This window comes from Mustela lutreola, chromosome 17 (assembly GCF_030435805.1).
Source record: "Mustela lutreola isolate mMusLut2 chromosome 17, mMusLut2.pri, whole genome shotgun sequence".
In the NCBI taxonomy this organism is placed as follows: Eukaryota; Metazoa; Chordata; class Mammalia; order Carnivora; family Mustelidae; genus Mustela; species Mustela lutreola.
Window position 1 is genome coordinate 7,682,227 of NC_081306.1, and position 16,609 is coordinate 7,698,835.

Consider the following 16,609-nt stretch of genomic DNA (forward strand, 5'->3'; position numbering starts at 1 on the left):
AACGAATCCATCCAATATGTTCAGTCAGTGGGCCTGTGTTGCAAAGTGGCAGATTAATGATTCAGATGTGAAATGCTAAATTCACAGAAGTGGGAAGAAAAGCTGGTTCGTGTGCAGGAAATTTTGGATGCCTGGTTGAAATGCCAAGCCACCTGGCTCTACCTGGAACCAATCTTTAGTTCAGAGGACATCATAGCCCAGATGCCAGAAGAGGGCAGGAAATTTTCCATCGTTGATAGTTACTGGAAATCAATCATGTCCCAAGCGGTAAGTTTTTAACTCCCTAGCACATCTCACCATCAGGAATGTGGGATGCCGTACAGATGTTGCTCATTGTGCATCATAACCATGTCCCTTGAAATTTATAAGTAAACCAGATTTTTTTCCAAATTCAAATATTTTTATAAATTTTTTTCTGATTTTGAAACTTATTGTTACTAAACATTCGAACATAGAGATATGTAATACAGAGAATGGAGGCCTTTTGAAAGCCCACCTCCCTAGAGGCAACTGTTAGCAGTCTGTATAATTTAGCTCTCATTCCTAACAAGGTAGGAGACTTTTGTCACAGGATAATGCAATAAAACTTTTACAGATTGAGAATCATTTCAGAACTCAAATTCTCCTCCATATTCAGTTACTTATTTAATAAATGTTTACTTGATACTCAGCATTGAATTAACAGTCAGAAAATACTTGAAGATGACAAGAAAATGATATCTGCCTAGTCACTGTCTTGTGAGGAGAGAGTCTTGGGTAAATAGGAGAGCTATTGTAGGAGTATATACACAAACAGCTTTTAGAACACAGGAGAGTGATTTTGTTGCCTGGCAGTGTCAAGGAAGTCCTTCAAAGGGGAGCAACATTGGAAACAAGTCTTGAAGGGTGAGTTCACTGGGTATACGAGGCAATCAGGAGTATCTGTTAAGAGATGGTATCTTTTTCCTTTTTGAAGCCAAATGTGCTCCATTAGGGCTCCCTGTAGAGAACATATCTCAAGAAAATTTAACCACCTTATTAGGCATTTATATTGCCCAGCAAGTGGAGCCAGGATTCATGATATCCTGTTTCCTCCAACTCTGTATTAGTCCAGATTTTTTGGTTGCAAGTATTAAGTAACACAAATTCAACTGATCTTAGTTATTAAAGATCAAATTGGCTGATTTTAAACTTTAAAGAGCAAATTGACTTTATTAAACAATTCCTAAATCGGCAGCATTGCATCTAACAAATAAAAGGTCACTCCAAGGAGTTGCATGAAATGGAAGGTTTTTGTAGAAGAAAGAGCCAAACATGTCCAAAGGAATAGAATCATGTTGTATGAGCATTTCACCCTTATAGGATTAGGAGGCTAAGTTAGCTGGGCCAGGAGGTCAGTGTTTGTTGTACTGGTTGTAGGCTCGCTACAATGGTCGGTGTCAGAATCCGGGACCCCCATGGTGATTCTCACTTTATTTGATGGAACCTAGGTGAAAGATACCAGGGTTCTGGTCGCAGCAGACCAGCCAAGGATGGCTGAGAAGCTTCAAGAAGCCAACCTTCTGTTGGAGGACATCCAGAAGGGGCTGAATGATTACTTGGAGAAGAAGAGACTATTTTTTCCTAGGTATCTGGTACTTTTCTTTCATTCGGAGTTGCCTTTTTGACCCATCTATAGGTAGAATTACATTTTTTCATCCTGAGAGTTGGCTTCTACCAACCTATTTCATAGTCTTTCTTGGTTCTCCATTCTCCACAAGACTGCTTTCATGGGGAGGGCATATCTTCACGGTCATTACTTAGAATGAAGTTGAATGGACACTGACAGGGGCCAAGTCTACATCGTTGCCAACCATCATGGTCCAATACCCAACTGAAGGGATACAGTAGTCATTATTAAGAGCCTAGACTTTGAAGTTAAACAGACGTCGGTTTGAGTCCCAGCTCTTGCACTTATTAATCTCGAGATCCTAGCAAGTCTATCTGAGCCTCCGGTTCTCCACTGTAAAATAGAAATACAATAATGGCTCTTACTCATATATTTATGTAGATCAGTGAAATAATGCATGTAAAGCATTTGGCTGTCTAAACTGTTTAAGAAATGTCAGTTGAATATCTTTTCCATCAAATGTTGTAGTTTCTGGTAGGTATGCTTATAAATATTTGGCTCTTTTTTTCTCCACAAGAACTAGTGTTCTTCTACATAAAAGTCAAAGTCATTTTAGAGGGTTGGTTCCAGAAAAGAGGGTCCTTGCCCCTGATAATCTGTCCATGTCTAGCTCACCATGGGTGGTCATTCCATGTCATTTGGATGTAGGTTTGATCCTAATGTGCTTTTAAGAAAAGGAAATTTCATTGTTCCCTTATTTGGAGACAAAGTTAGTTTCTTGCTTTCCACCATAAATTTTTAAAAAGTGATTTGTGTAGGATTCAGAAATGTCCTGGTGTACCTGAGAAAGTGAATTTTTGATTTATTTGATATTAATTTTGTGATGTAGCTAGCCATATATGGCTAATGTCTTCAGGATTGGACAACACAAATACAGCACAAATAGTGGAAGGAACTTCAATTTGGAAGCACAAAACTTAGGAAGAGGAAACCCCTGAGATTTGGGCTTTTAGTCCTATTCCTCCTAGTGTTATTCCTTATAAAAATATGAACAATAGCCAACACCGCCACAGCATTTACCATATGTCAGGACACTGGCCTAAGTGCCTTACCTGCATTAACTTATTTAAATTCACAAGAATTCTATGAGGTTAAAAACATTATTATTATCTGCCTTTTACAAACAAGGAAATAGTAACTTGCCAGAAAACATAAGACTGGTAAATGGACAAGCCAGAATTCAATCCAGGCAGTCTACATAAAATAGTGAGTTATTTGACATCTCTAAGCCTCATTTGTTCCCTACATTAGACACACACACATACACACACACATTGTCTCTCTCTCTCAATGTGTGTTTATGCATTTTTACAGAATAAAGTCAAGCACTCTGAGAAAACACTTTGGAAAATGTTATTGAATAATTTCACATATTTGAAATTAATTTTATCTTGAAAATGCAGAGTGCTAAATAACGATTTTATGGTAGGTAATAAGTTTTTTTAATGACTCTTATGGCCATTGAGCCATATGCTTTATCACACATGATAAATCCATAGAGACCACCTGTTTGAATTTTACTTGGCAGTGGGAGAAATGGATATCATTAATTATTGGTAAGTTAGTCAGTCAACAAATAATGATTGAGCTCTGTCTACCTGCTCAACACTGCAGCTATAATGCATTAGTTTTCTTTGCTGTGTAACAAACCTCCCCAAAACATAGAAGCTTGAAACAGCAACTATTTATTTAGCTCACAATTCTGTGGGTTTGCAAATAGGGCTGGGCTCAGCTGGATGGTTCTTCTGGTCTAGCCAGGCAGTTCCTTTGATCTGAGCTGGTTCCAAAGGTCTCATGAGGGCTCATTCATATGACTTTTGCCAGCTGGTAGTTGATGTCACTGGTCTAGTGGTTGGCTTCCTTTTGGCTGGGGCAACCAGGATAGTTGGACCAGAAAGCTAGCCTGGATTTATCCACATAGTGGTGGTAGTGGGATTCCCAAGGCCAGCTAGATCTAGGCTTGGAACTTACATGAATTCACGTTTACTACAGTCTGTTGGCCAAAGCAGGACAAAGAGCCAGGCCAAGTATGAGACATGTGAAAACAGACTCTACCTCTTGTAGAGAGGAGCCATAAATATTGTAGTCATTTTTATAATCCACCATAATCAGTGAAGACCATAATCACGTGGTCCCTCCATTATGGGACTTTCAGCTTGGTGGTTACAGTAAAGGTTTATACACCTTTAGTATTTCCTAATGGTTTGTGGTTGCTGCTTGAAGTGTCTGAGCAAGAGAATGAGTTTATCATTTCTAACTTAAAACATGGTCAGAGCCTCTGCATGTATAGTGATGTGATGTGTTGTGGGGTCCAGGAAAAAACAGTCAAGAAAGAATTCTTGGGATGTTTTCAGTGTAAAAAGGTGGTTTTATTAAAGCACAGAGACAGGACCCATGGGCAGAAAGAGCTGCCCCAGGATTATGAGGAACAATTGATTGTATTCTTGTAAATTTGGGGGAGCAGGTAGAGACAAAGCAAGCTTCCAAAAGGATTGTCATATGTTAAGACTTACAGGATCCTGGAGGTCTGGCTATTGTCAAGCAAAGGTTGTTTTTTGCTTTTAGCAAAGCATTAACATTAAGACAATTGTGAGTTCCTGGAGGAGTGTCACACTCTGCCTGTCTCAAGTATTTGTCAATGGGCTATAAAATGTAAGGAAATTTAATTCTACCTACATTTCCTTTTGCCTTTGTTGTACACATCAGATAGGTTCATTAATAGCATACTTCTTATTTCACACCTGTGACATATCATACTTTGAGATAAGGAAAAATAAGGAGGTCTTCTCTCTCCTTCTCAATACTGACTATATATTAGAATTACCTTGGATTTTAAAAATATAAATCCTCACGGGCGCCTGTGTGGCTCAGTCATGGGGTGCCTCGGTGGCTCAGTGGTTGAGCGTCCGCCTTTGGCTCAGGTCATGATCCTAGGGTCCTGGGATCGAGCACTGCATTGGGCTCCCTGCTCATCAGGAAGCCTGCTTTTCCTTCTCCCACTCTCCCTGCTTGTGTTCTGTTTCTCACTGTGTCTGTCTCTGTCAAATAAATAAATAAAATCTTTCAAATCAATCTATCTATCTGTCAATCCCCAGACCCAACCCCAAATCAATTATATTAGAAACTCTGGGCAGTGCAACCTTGGCATTGAAGTTTTTAAAAAAAGCTTCACAGGTGATTCTAAAGTACAGCCAAAGTTCAGAACCACTGTTCCAAAAGGTAGTATCCTACGCCCAAACCATATTAAATTCATATATACCAGCTTTTTCACTTTCTCTTGCTCTGAGTCCAAACTGTGTCCACGCTCTATGCCCCAGATGAAAAATGGTGAAAAGGAATGTGCCTTAAAAAGACTCTAGAACATGGCTGGTGTTCCTGGGGTGTCCTCTCCCTTTAGAGAATATCACCTTGTTGGGAAAAGAAGTTCTCAAAAGAGACTCCAGTTGCCATCTTCGTTTGCTTTGAAATAGGTTCTTCTTCCTGTCAAACGATGAGCTGCTGGAGATCTTGTCAGAAACGAAGGACCCCCTCCGTGTGCAACCACATTTGAAGAAGTGCTTTGAAGGAATTGCCAGGCTAGAATTTACAAGCAGTCTGGAGATTGTGGGAATGATCAGCTCAGAAAAAGAAACCGTTCCATTCAAACAGAAAATCTACCCAGCTCAAGCCAAAGTAACTCTCCTCTTACTCATTTTCATTCTTTTCTCCCTGGCAGAGCAATACAGAGAGAGGCAGAGAGCATATTGATTGTTTAAGCCCCTTGCTTGGACTCAAGTTCCATACTGCCAGGGTGTGGAACACCTGGGTTTCACAGCTCACTGACTGGGTGACTCTGGGAGATTGAGTAATCTTTCTGAGTCTTGGTTTGCTCATCTCTACATTGGGGGTTGTACTGCAATCCACACAATCCTCTAAATTTATGGGAGGATTTCAGCCAAACCTGATGTGGAGGCAATAGGAGGCATCAGACCCAACAGCAGATGCTGTTCAGATCTCCGTGAGTACAGCCCAGTTAAAATCGATCTGCTTTCAGGGGCACCTAGGTGGCTCAGTTGGTTAAGCGTTGAACTCTTGATTTTGGCTCAGATCATTATCTCAAGGTCATGAGATCGAGCCCTGTGTCATTCTGCACTAAGCATGGAGGCTGCTTAAGATTCTCTCTCTCCCTCTCCCTCTGTTCTGCACCCCCCACCACCACTGCTTGTGTGCATCTGCCTCTGTCTCTCTCTCTCTCTCAAAAAAAAAAAAAAAGTGATCTGGTCAGACAGCTTGCTGAAGTAGGTGTTGTTTTTTTAATTATTTTTATTAACATATAATATTATTTTCCCCAGGAGTACAGGTCTGTGAATCATCAGGCTTACATGGGGTAGGTCAATAAAGGTCAATAAAACATTATGGAATTGGAGTGCCTTGGTGGCTCAGCTGGTTAAGCAGCTGCCTTCGGTTCAGGTCGTGATCCCACAGTGCTGGGACTGAGCCCCGCATCGGGCTCCCTGCTCAGTGGGGAGCCTGCTTCTCCCTCCCCTCTGCCTGCCGCTCTGTCCACTTGTGCTCTCTCTGTCAAATAAATAAAATCTTTTTTTAAAAAAGTTATGGAATCAATGCTCTTTTACTCAGATTTTTATAAAGTGTATAATGAGTAAAATGTAAATTTCTCCCACTCCTGCTGAACATGACAGCACCGTGGAGTAGAAATAGACAAGCACTCTTGGCTTTACTTCATCAGGCATATTTGCTGGCCACACATCTAAGTTGTAATAACCAGGAGTCATGTTGCCAAATAGATAGACCCCAGCCAGCTAACAGGTGCCTGAAGTTAAGAGCTACAGTGACCTGAGATTCTAAAACTGAATTATTTGCTGCACATTTGAATTACCTGTAGAGCTTTAAAAAAAAAAAATCCAAATGCCCAGGTTGCATGAATGGCTAGGAACAGAAGTCAGGTGTCCATATTTTTTAAGAATCTCGAAATGATTCCACTGCACAGCAAAGTTTGGAAACCACTAGAATAAGATAAGAATTAGGACAACTCATTAGAAATGAGCAATTTATTTTATGAACTGAAACACAAATGTATCACTTGCTTCCTAAGAAGTTGTGTTTCAGAAAATGACATGAAATGCATGTTAAGTATTCCCTATTTTTCCGTTTACATCACACATACTTCTCAGAATAAAAAAATAGACATAAGTAAACAAATATAACACGTATAATTAAAGAATATTGGCTTGAGGGGGTGTCCAACCTTTGACCTCCCTCCAGCCTTCCTCCAGAGAGAAAGCTGGATCTGCCCATGATCCCTCCCTCTGGGCTTGGCTAACTTGTGGCTGCTTTGTCTCACCCCTATAGGGCATGGTGGAGAAGTGGCTCCAGCAGGTGGAGAAGATGATGATTGCCAGTATGCAGGAAGTTATTAGACTTGGGATTGAAGCATATGTCCAGGTAAATGAGAATTGGGGTACAGGGGCCAGGGTGTTAGTACAGCGACAACAACATTGGGAAGAAGAGTAAATGGATCAATTCTAAGCACCCCTCTGCCTTCTACCAAAACCCACCCAGACCTGCTGGGTAACACCTGACCCTTTCGTGACCCCACTGTGCCTCTTTCTTCTTTCCCTCTGAATCCTGGGGTGGTGCACATATTTCTGGTGAAACATTTACAATTAGAAGCAGGTGACACAAGACAAGATGGTTAACCAGAACCCTCTGGCTGCTAGCTACAAGTCCCTTCTGTGAAATGAAATGATGGCAGGAGGTCTTTTTAGAGCACCTTCCAATTAAGCATTTCTCCCTCTAGGCTTTTTGTTTATAGTACACATGCCATGAACAGTACAATTCATTAAACTCCCCAAGTATTAGGGGAAACAGGTAAGACCGAAGAAAGCCAAAAGAAAAGAACTGGTGGTGATCACTCTTCAGCCATCTCCTAGCAAGGTTAAATATAGGCAGACCAGGTCTTTGTGCTCCTTGACTTTGGGTGTCTTTTCTTCTTACTTTTCAGGGCTCCACCCCCACGACCTCTTCCATCGAAAGGAAGAATATTCAGTTAACACCTTCCTAGTAAAGTACAGAGTACTGACCCTGGTGTCCCTCTTAGAAGGATTGCATTATAAATGAAAGGCCGGTCCTTTGTCCTATGATTTATTTTAAATAAAAATTAAGAATTTAATTTAAATTTAAATTTAATTTAAATGTAAATAAAAGATAAACGGTGACCTGTATGGAAGAACCTCATGCCATTGCATCCAGAGCAAGAGTCAGCAAACGTTTTCTGTAAAGCAAATGTTATTATAATGTCTTCAGCTCTGTGGGCCGCACATACTATTTAGCTTGGCCTTGGTAGTGCAGAAGCAGCTGTGAATGATTGGTAAAGAATGGGTGAGGCTCTGTTACAGTACACCTTTATTTATAAAAACAAATGCAAGGCCACATTCAGCCCTCTGGTGTAGTTTGCCACATCTGTAGTCTAAAAACAAGTTTGGGGGGTTGGGGTTCTGGGCTAGGCTGAGAAAACTGGCCCGGAACTGCAACATTGTGTAGCCTTCAGAAAGGGTAGTTATGAAAACTCTCTGTGAACACCTTGATGGTAACTATGTAAAATCCTTGGATTGGGAGCTTAAGGAAAAAGAAAAAAAAAGTTGATGAGAATGTTGATTTTTTTTTTTTTTCAAAAAATTCAGGAGGAAGGCATAAATCAGTAATCCCAAAGATGTCAAGTCTAGTAGCTTCCAAGAGTGGGGGAGGGTTGTGTGTTTGTTGAGGGGATATGGCGGTGGGGAATGTTTTTCAGAAGTGGGTTTTGGTCCCACAGGATGAACTGACATACCACATGACCCCCTGCACTTTCCCAGGTACGGCGTAATCAGTGGGTCTTGCAGTGGCCTGGCCAAGTGGTCATCTGTGTCTCTTCCATCTTTTGGACCAAGGAGGTGTCCCAAGCCCTGGTGGAAAAGACCCTACCAGTAAGTGAGCATGTCTTGAAGCTGGTGGAGGAGAGTCAAGCTTGATTAGGATCTGAAGGACATATAATTAAAGTAGCCATGTTTTTTAAACAATAAAAAATCACAGCATCCAACTGTGGCATAGAGAAGTTAGGGTTTTCATGGGGACAGTGGGATGGAGAATCTGGCGTTGGAAATGACCCATGGAGTTCTCTGTTGTAATACCCACCCTGGTCCTTCTCAGGCAGAAATTCTAGGCTGCAGTATTTTAAGTTTGTATCAGTCTTTGCTTTCAAGGGTCAACTTAGTAGAATTTCCACCAACAGAGACCTCTGGTCTTCTTCCTGGGCCAAATGATCACCTGGTCCTGTTTCCCCTCCTTCCTGCCACCTGCAATTGGGCACAAACCCACCTACAGCTCTTCCTTCCATGTTCCCTTGAGACTAAGAGTGCTCAAGTCCTACTTGTCCTCAGATCCAGGCCTGTATATTTCCAGTTAACTCTTGCCATTGAAACCAGTGTTTGAGAGTTCAAGACCTGGATGGACTTGGGTTCAAATCCTGATACTTTCCTTTGTTAGCTGTGTGACCATGGGCAAGTTCCTTAACCTGAGTCTCAGTCTCCTTAACTATATAATGTGCTACAGTACACCACGTTGTATTACAACTTCATAGTACTGTATTGTGGGAGAGTTAAATGAGATGCTGGCAAGTTAGTCAGTACTAGAGCCCAGGCTATGAACCCCACAGGGCAGAGACCATGTTTGTTTGGCTCACTGTTGTATCTCCTGGGGTTATTGCAATGCTGAGCACATAGTAGGTGCTTAATAAATATTTACTGAAGAAATGAATGGTAATTCATTCTCAAACTTTTCACCATGGTATCATTTCCCATGATGATCTTATCAGACCTTCTGTTCTTTCTCCCCATAGATGACTGGCTGTGGACCAGAAAATATTTCACTTTACTGTATTTTGCTTTATACCTTAAAATTAGAACATGAGCATTTGACCAAGGTTCAAATTTACACACATTCCATGTTGATAATTCCTACAGACATATTGCACTTGACACTTGCAAACTGCTTTCATGTATTTCATTTCAAATTTTTGAAACACTAAAAAATTCTGATTTTTGTGACTGCATCTCTGTGCCCCCGTTTTCCTACCTATAAAAAGGGGAGACTGCTTCCCATCATACACCCCTGCCCTGATGGATATGGATGCTGAATAACGTGGCTCAGCATCCTAAAAGAAGCAGGTACTGGTATGGGATCGCCATCCATCCACCCATCCATCCATCTATTGTTCATTTAACAAATATTTGTTTGACGTCTGCTCCATGCTGGAATGAGGCTACTAGGCAAAGGGATTTAGAGTTGAATGAGAGAGACATGGTGTCTGTCCTCATGGGTTTACAGTCTACTGGAGGAGATAAAAAGTCTCTTTGCTAGAACTGTGATAAGGAAGTACAGCGATCCAGGAAGCATGGGGAGGAAGGACAGAAATAAGAGACATTAGAAATGGAGACAATTTCCCAAAAAAATGGCATCTAAGAAGAGACATAAGATATAAATAGGAATTAGCCAAGCAAAGAACAGGAGAAAGAGTGTTCCAGAGAGAGAGACCAGAATGTGCAGAAGTCAGAAGATGAAAAATACGGTGCATTCCAGCAACTGAAGGCACTTGGGTCCAGAGTAGCTGTGGCACGGGTGTGGTTCAGAAAGATGTGCGAAGCAGCCCTATCCCCAGGGGTTTTCCAGACCCACAGCAAGGGCAGTGGGAAAGCACTGAAAAGGCTGTTTGTTTTTTGCTGCATGTCAGGTACTTTATTAATAACAACAACCATCAGTATTTACTGTATACTTTATTCACATTGTGCCAAGTGCTTCACCATCTCATTTAATCTTCAAAACAGCTCCAAGAGGTAGTTGTAATTATCTAGACTCGACAGACCAGGAAACTGAAACTCAGAGGGTTAATATCTTTTGCCTGGACCTGCCTAGCTAGGAAGTGGGGAAGGTGAGCTATGAACCTATGAAGTTAGTCTCCATTTTTTTTCCCCTTTTTTACAATTATTTCTGTTTTAACTCCTTTTTTTTAAAGATTTTATTTATTTGATAGACAGAGATCACAAGTAGGCAGAGAGGCAGGCAGAGAGAGAGAGAGGAGGAAGCAGGCTCCCCGCTGAGCAGAGAGCCCAATGTGGGGCTCAATCCCAGGACCCTGGGATCATGACCTGAGCCAAAGGCAGAGGTTTTAACCCACTGAGCCACCCAGGTGCCTCTGTGTTTTAACTCTTTATTTTGAAGTAATGCCAGCCTTACAATTAATGTTGCAAAAATAATGCAAAGAATTCTCATGCACCCTTCATCCAGAATCCCCCAACATTAACATCTTAAGTAACACAGTACAGTTATCCAAATCAGGAAACCAACGTTGATGCAAGATACATTTCTATCTAATCCATAAACCTGTTAAATTGGCTAATCTAAATTTAGCCATTTGCTCCACTGATGTCTTTTTTGTCTGGTCCAGGATCCATTCCAGGATTATCGTTTACGTACATTTAGTTTTCACATCCCCTGTGTCTCCCTTAATCAGAAAAATTTCAGGTTTTTTTTATTAATTCATATTTATTGTGTAATTTCTATACAGTAAAAGTTACTCTTTTTAGTATAGAGTTCTGAGTTTGAACAAACACATCCTTTTGTGTAACCACCATCCCAATCAAGATACAGAACTGTTCCATGCCCTCCCCAAATTCCCTCAAGCCCCTTGCGGTAACTCCTTCCCCCGCTCCATGCCTCTGGCAATGACCAATCTGCTGTCTGCTCCTGCAGTTTTATCTTTTCCATGATATCATAACCATAAAATCAAGGTATCTAGCCTTTGAAATTTGACTTCTTTCAATTAACATAATGCATTTGCAGTTTGTCTAGAGATTAATGAAGGGGTAAGGGAAAGGCACTCGGAGGGATGGCTTGGACCATGGGGTGGTAGAGGGTGCCATTCCCCAAGAGGGAGTTAACAGAGGAGAATCCAGTTTAACCGGTCGTCCCCTCCTATGCCCCTGCCAGGATTTTCTGAAAAAGAGCAATGATCAGATTGCAGAGATCGTCCAGCTGGTCCGAGGGAAGCTGAGCAGTGGGGCTCGACTCACCCTCGGGGCCCTCACGGTCATCGATGTCCACGGTGAGCAAGGAGGCTTCCCTGGTGTTGCTGACTGTCTAAGAATAGCAGCCAAGCTTGCTGTTCTCCATTCCCCTGGATGGAGGGGTTCAGGGTCCCCTTTGCCATTAGGGAGGGGCTTGTGCAACTGAGAGTGAGGCGAGGAGGTAAGGAGAGAAGCCAGAGCGTCTGTGAATCTCCAGTGTGTTTTCGCCTCCCATGCCCACCCTGGTTTCCAGGAAACCTCCAAGCAGGGCTCTCACAGAGACAATGGCAGCCAAAGCCATTTCTGAGATTCACCATCTTAGAATGATTTCTTAAGACTGACCATGGCTCATATTTTTGAACACTCACCAGGTGCCAGGCTCTGTGCTAAGTGCTTGACACACATGATCTCACTTTTATACACACTTCTCAAATTAAGGACCTGAGGCTGAGGTAAATAACTTACCCAGAGGCATACAGCAGCTACTAAGGAGCAGAGATTGTTTTATAATTTGATGTAATTGATTTAATTATAATTCTATGTCTGATTCCAAACCCAAGAGACTGGAAATGGGCAGTGTATGCAGGGAGTCAGCAGGAGGGAGAGATAATGCCTTCCAGCACTTTCCTTTAAAAAAAAAAAAGAAGAAGAAGAAGAAGAAGAAGGGGAGGAGGAGGAAGAACTGGGGTCTTTATATAAAACAAACCACCCCCTCACCCTCACTCCATCACCACCAAGGAAACTAGGGTGGACTAGCTGGTTGCCTGGAAACAGTGTCTCTCTTGTTCATACACCCAGCTTCCTCCTGGCATTTCGTGGCATCTTATTCTCCCTAAGGTTGATGCTCATTTCAATCTAATTTCTCTTGGATAGACTAGCCTGAAATCAGGAAGAAAGAAAGAAAAATGTGACCTTCGTTTGGCAGGAAGTGCAGGTGTGGTTACTGCCCCGGGTGGCTGTGTTCACACACGTGCACACACGCACATACACCTGTATGCATGGGACATACATGCACATACACACTGCATCACGCAGGCATCCCCAAGTCATTTCCTTGAGACTTGCCTTCGTCTTGGGTCCCTCCTAGAGACCCCTACTCCTGCTACCATTCTATGATTTCTCTCAAGAACCTGGAGGGGAATTAAATTCCTCAGGAAGGATGGAAGAGCTGTCAGTATAATCTTGAAGGACTCTTCTCTGGAGGGTTTTGGATTTCACTGTCATAAAGACTTTTCTTCGCAGACAGGCAGTAGACTTGCAGAAACATCCCTTTACAAAGTTTTATTTCTGAGATAACTAAATTAGAGCTGCTGTCCTACTTTTTTTTTTTTTTTAAAGTAGGTTTTGTGCTCAGCATGGGGCTTGAACTCACTACTGTGAGATCAAGACCTGAGCTGAGATCAAGAGTTAGAGGTTTAACCAACTGAGCCACCCAGCCACCCCTACTGTTCTAGTTCTGAGAATCTCAATAGCTCTCACCTAAGAGTTCCCTAAAAAATAGCTAATGATTCTTAGAAATCTTTGTGCACTCTTCAACATCAAGGCCTCCCATCACTGTGAGAAGATTAAATTAGGCTCATAATCCTGTGAGAGAAAGAAGGAAACCCAGAAGTATATCTCCCATCTGGTTTCTCAGGCCCCCAGATGGAAAGACTATATCTAACCATAGGTTCATGAGACCCTTTCCCTTGCCAACTGCATCAGGCCAAGCTGACTGTTTTCTCCTAGGATATCCTAGAAGCCTAGAACATGGCCAAAAATGTCATACTGGAGCTATGACAGCATTTGGGGTAACTACATATTACAAAGCTCTCGGGGTCAGTCCCCCAAGAATTTGGGAATGATAACAGTATCTAATATTTTTTTTTAAAGATTTTATTTATTCATTTGACAGAGGGAGAGAGATCACAAGTACGCAGAGAGGCAGGCAGAGAGAGAGGAGGAAGCAGGCTCCCCGCCAAGCAGAGAGCCCAATGCGGGGCTCAATCCCAGGACCCTGGGATCATGACCCGAGCCGAAGGCAGAGGCCTAACCCACTGAGCCACCCAGGCGCCCCAACAGTATCTAATATTTATAAATCTTTCTTTTCTTCCTTTCATCTATCTATATATGTGTAGATATTTACATATGTACATATATATGTACGTGTAGGTATATATATGTGTGTGTATACAGTTGATCCTTGAACAACATGGGTTTGAACTGCACAGGTCCACTTACATGGGAATTTCTTTTGATAAATACAATCTATAAATGTATTTTCTCCTCCTTGTGATTTTCTTAAATATTTTCTCTAGCTTACTTTATTGTAAGAACACAGTATATAATACATATGACTTACAAAAGATGTGTTAATTGGCTATTACCTGTAAGGATTCTAGTTGACAGTAGGCTATTATAATTAATTGTGAGGGGAGTCAAAGTTCTACGCAGATTTTTTTCCTGTACCATGGGTGGGCACACCTAGCCTCCCTGTTGTTCGAGGGTTAATTGTATGTACAGTTAATCCTCCTGATAACCTTATAATAATCCTATAAGGTAGGTACTATGTTATTCTCATCTTACAGATTATGCAGCTAAATAGAGAGGTTGAGCAACTTGCCCAAAGTCACATAGCTAGTTAATGGCAGATTCAGAATTAGGATCCCAGCAATCTGATTTCAGAGTATACATTTTTTTTTAATTTTTTATTTTTTATAAACATATATTTTTATCCCCAGGGGTACAGGTCTGTGAATCACCAGGTTTACATACTTCACAGCAGTCACCAAAGCACATACCCTCCCCAATGTCCATAATCCCACCCCCTTCTCCCAAACCCCCTCCCCCCAGCAACCCTCAGTTTGTTTTGTGAGATTAAGAGTCACTTATGGTTTGTCTCTCTCCCAATCCCATCTTGTTTCATTGATTCTTCTCCTACCCACTTAAGCCCCCATGTTGCATCATGCTTAGTGAAATAAGTCAGAGTATACATTTTTGATGCCTCTGCTGTACTGCTTGCCGACAACACAGCAGATTCTTTGCCTGGCTTCTCAGGTGAAGCAAAGACCAGCCTCCAAAAGAAATTGCTATGTGCAGGTTAGGGGTAGGCAGGGAGGCTGGTTGAGTCTGAAACTGTTTGTGGAGAGTGACTGCTGGCCTGGATGATGTCCTCAGACCTCCACTGAGCAGTCTGTGGGCTTGGGAGTATGCTGACAGCTCTGCATTTGTGTGTTTCCATGTCTGCGTCTGTCCCAACAGCTCGTGATGTGGTGGCCAAGTTATCTGGGGATAACATCTGTGACCTGAACGATTTCCAGTGGATCTCCCAGCTGCGTTACTACTGGGATTCAAAGGACGTGCAGGTGCAGATGATTACCACAGAAGCCTTGTATGGCTATGAGTACCTGGGGAACTCCCCCCGGCTGGTGATTACGCCCCTCACGGACCGCTGCTACAGGTAACCTCTGCCCTCCCCCACCCTCCCAGATGCAAAGGGTGAATAACAATCCCAGAAGGAAAAGCTTCTGGGGAAGAAGGTGTGGGGCATCTTGAGTTTGTGACTTTTACATCTACATTTCATATTCTCAGATTTTAGAATTTTGCCCTTAGTTACCATGGTCCCACAGATGGGCATGGAAATTGGGCCTTAGGCCAGAAATGAGAACCCAGTAGGAGTCCTAATGCAAATTAATGTGGCCAAACCAACAAGCAGAATGTTGATGCCTGTCCTTAAAAATATCACAGTACTTAAATAGAAAGCTCTCTGATGGCAGGAATCAAGATGGTGCCTGGAGATCGCAAGGAGGAAAGATAGAAAAGGGGCCAGATGAAGGACTCTGGCAAGGAGTCTCCAAGCTCAGCCAGCCAGTCTGTTGGTGAGACGTAGTCATTCCATGCTGAGCAAAATGCTTTATACTTTTCTTGATATTCATACCATTAGAAATCTGACCTCTGATGGAGGCATAATACTCCATCAGAAAGGATGAATACCCAACTTTTGTGGCAACATGGACGGGACTGGAAGAGATTATGCTGAGTGAAATAAGTCAAGCAGAGAGAGTCAATTATCATATGGTTTCACTTATTTGTGGAGCATAACAAATAGCATGGAGGACAAGGGGAGATGGAGAGGAGAAGGGAGTTGAGGGAAATTGGAAGGGGAGGTGAACCATGAGAGACTATGGACTCTGAAAAACAATCTGAGGGTTTTGAAGGGGTGGGGGGTGGGAGGTTGGGGGAACCAGGTGGTGGGTATTAGAGAGAGCACGGATTGCATGGAGCACTGGGTGTGCAAAAACAATGAATACTATTATGCTGAAAAATATAAAAAAAATAATAATAATAATAAAATAAATCTGACCTCTGTAAATGTGTCAACTTTGTGATACTTAGACTTTCTTTGATTTTTGGATATTCTTTTTTTTTAAAGATTTATTTACTTATTTGACAGAGAGTGCACAAGTATGCAGAGAGGCAGGCAGAGAGAGAGGGTGAAGCAGGCTCCCCACTGAGCAGAGAGCCCGATGCAGGACTGGATCCCAGGACCCTGAGATCATGACTGGAGCTGAAGGCAGAGGCTTAATCCACTGAGCCACCCAGGCACCCAATTTTTGTATATTCCTTAAAGGGAAATTTTTTTGTAATCGTAAAGATAATTCTTGAGAATTTTTTCATTCAAAGCCCTCAATCTCTTGTTTTCTGTGTTCTGTGATTTTTGGTCTTCATTCATTCATTTATTTCACCTGTTACTCAATAGCCATTTCTTAAACACTCCTGTGCACCAGGCATGCCATCAAGAAATCCTCAACCTAATGGGGTTAGGGGACAGGATGTAGTTGGATGAGTATAAGATGGTGTGTTAACTGAAACCATAGAAGCTCAT

The 16,609-nt window shown here is 42.0% G+C and overlaps 1 protein-coding gene across 1 annotated transcript in view; it reads left to right on the top strand.

Annotated features, from left to right (window-relative positions):
• The window catches only part of DNAH3 (dynein axonemal heavy chain 3), a 176,080-nt gene that overhangs the window by 69,611 nt on the left and 89,860 nt on the right, over positions 1–16,609 (top strand). Inside the window, exons 24-30 of the mRNA XM_059154472.1 lie at positions 88–267; positions 1,470–1,606; positions 5,119–5,320; positions 6,998–7,090; positions 8,500–8,610; positions 11,669–11,783; positions 14,986–15,184. Coding sequence (XP_059010455.1) covers positions 88–267; positions 1,470–1,606; positions 5,119–5,320; positions 6,998–7,090; positions 8,500–8,610; positions 11,669–11,783; positions 14,986–15,184 — 1,037 coding nt within the window. The remainder of the gene's footprint in view (positions 1–87; positions 268–1,469; positions 1,607–5,118; positions 5,321–6,997; positions 7,091–8,499; positions 8,611–11,668; positions 11,784–14,985; positions 15,185–16,609) is intronic.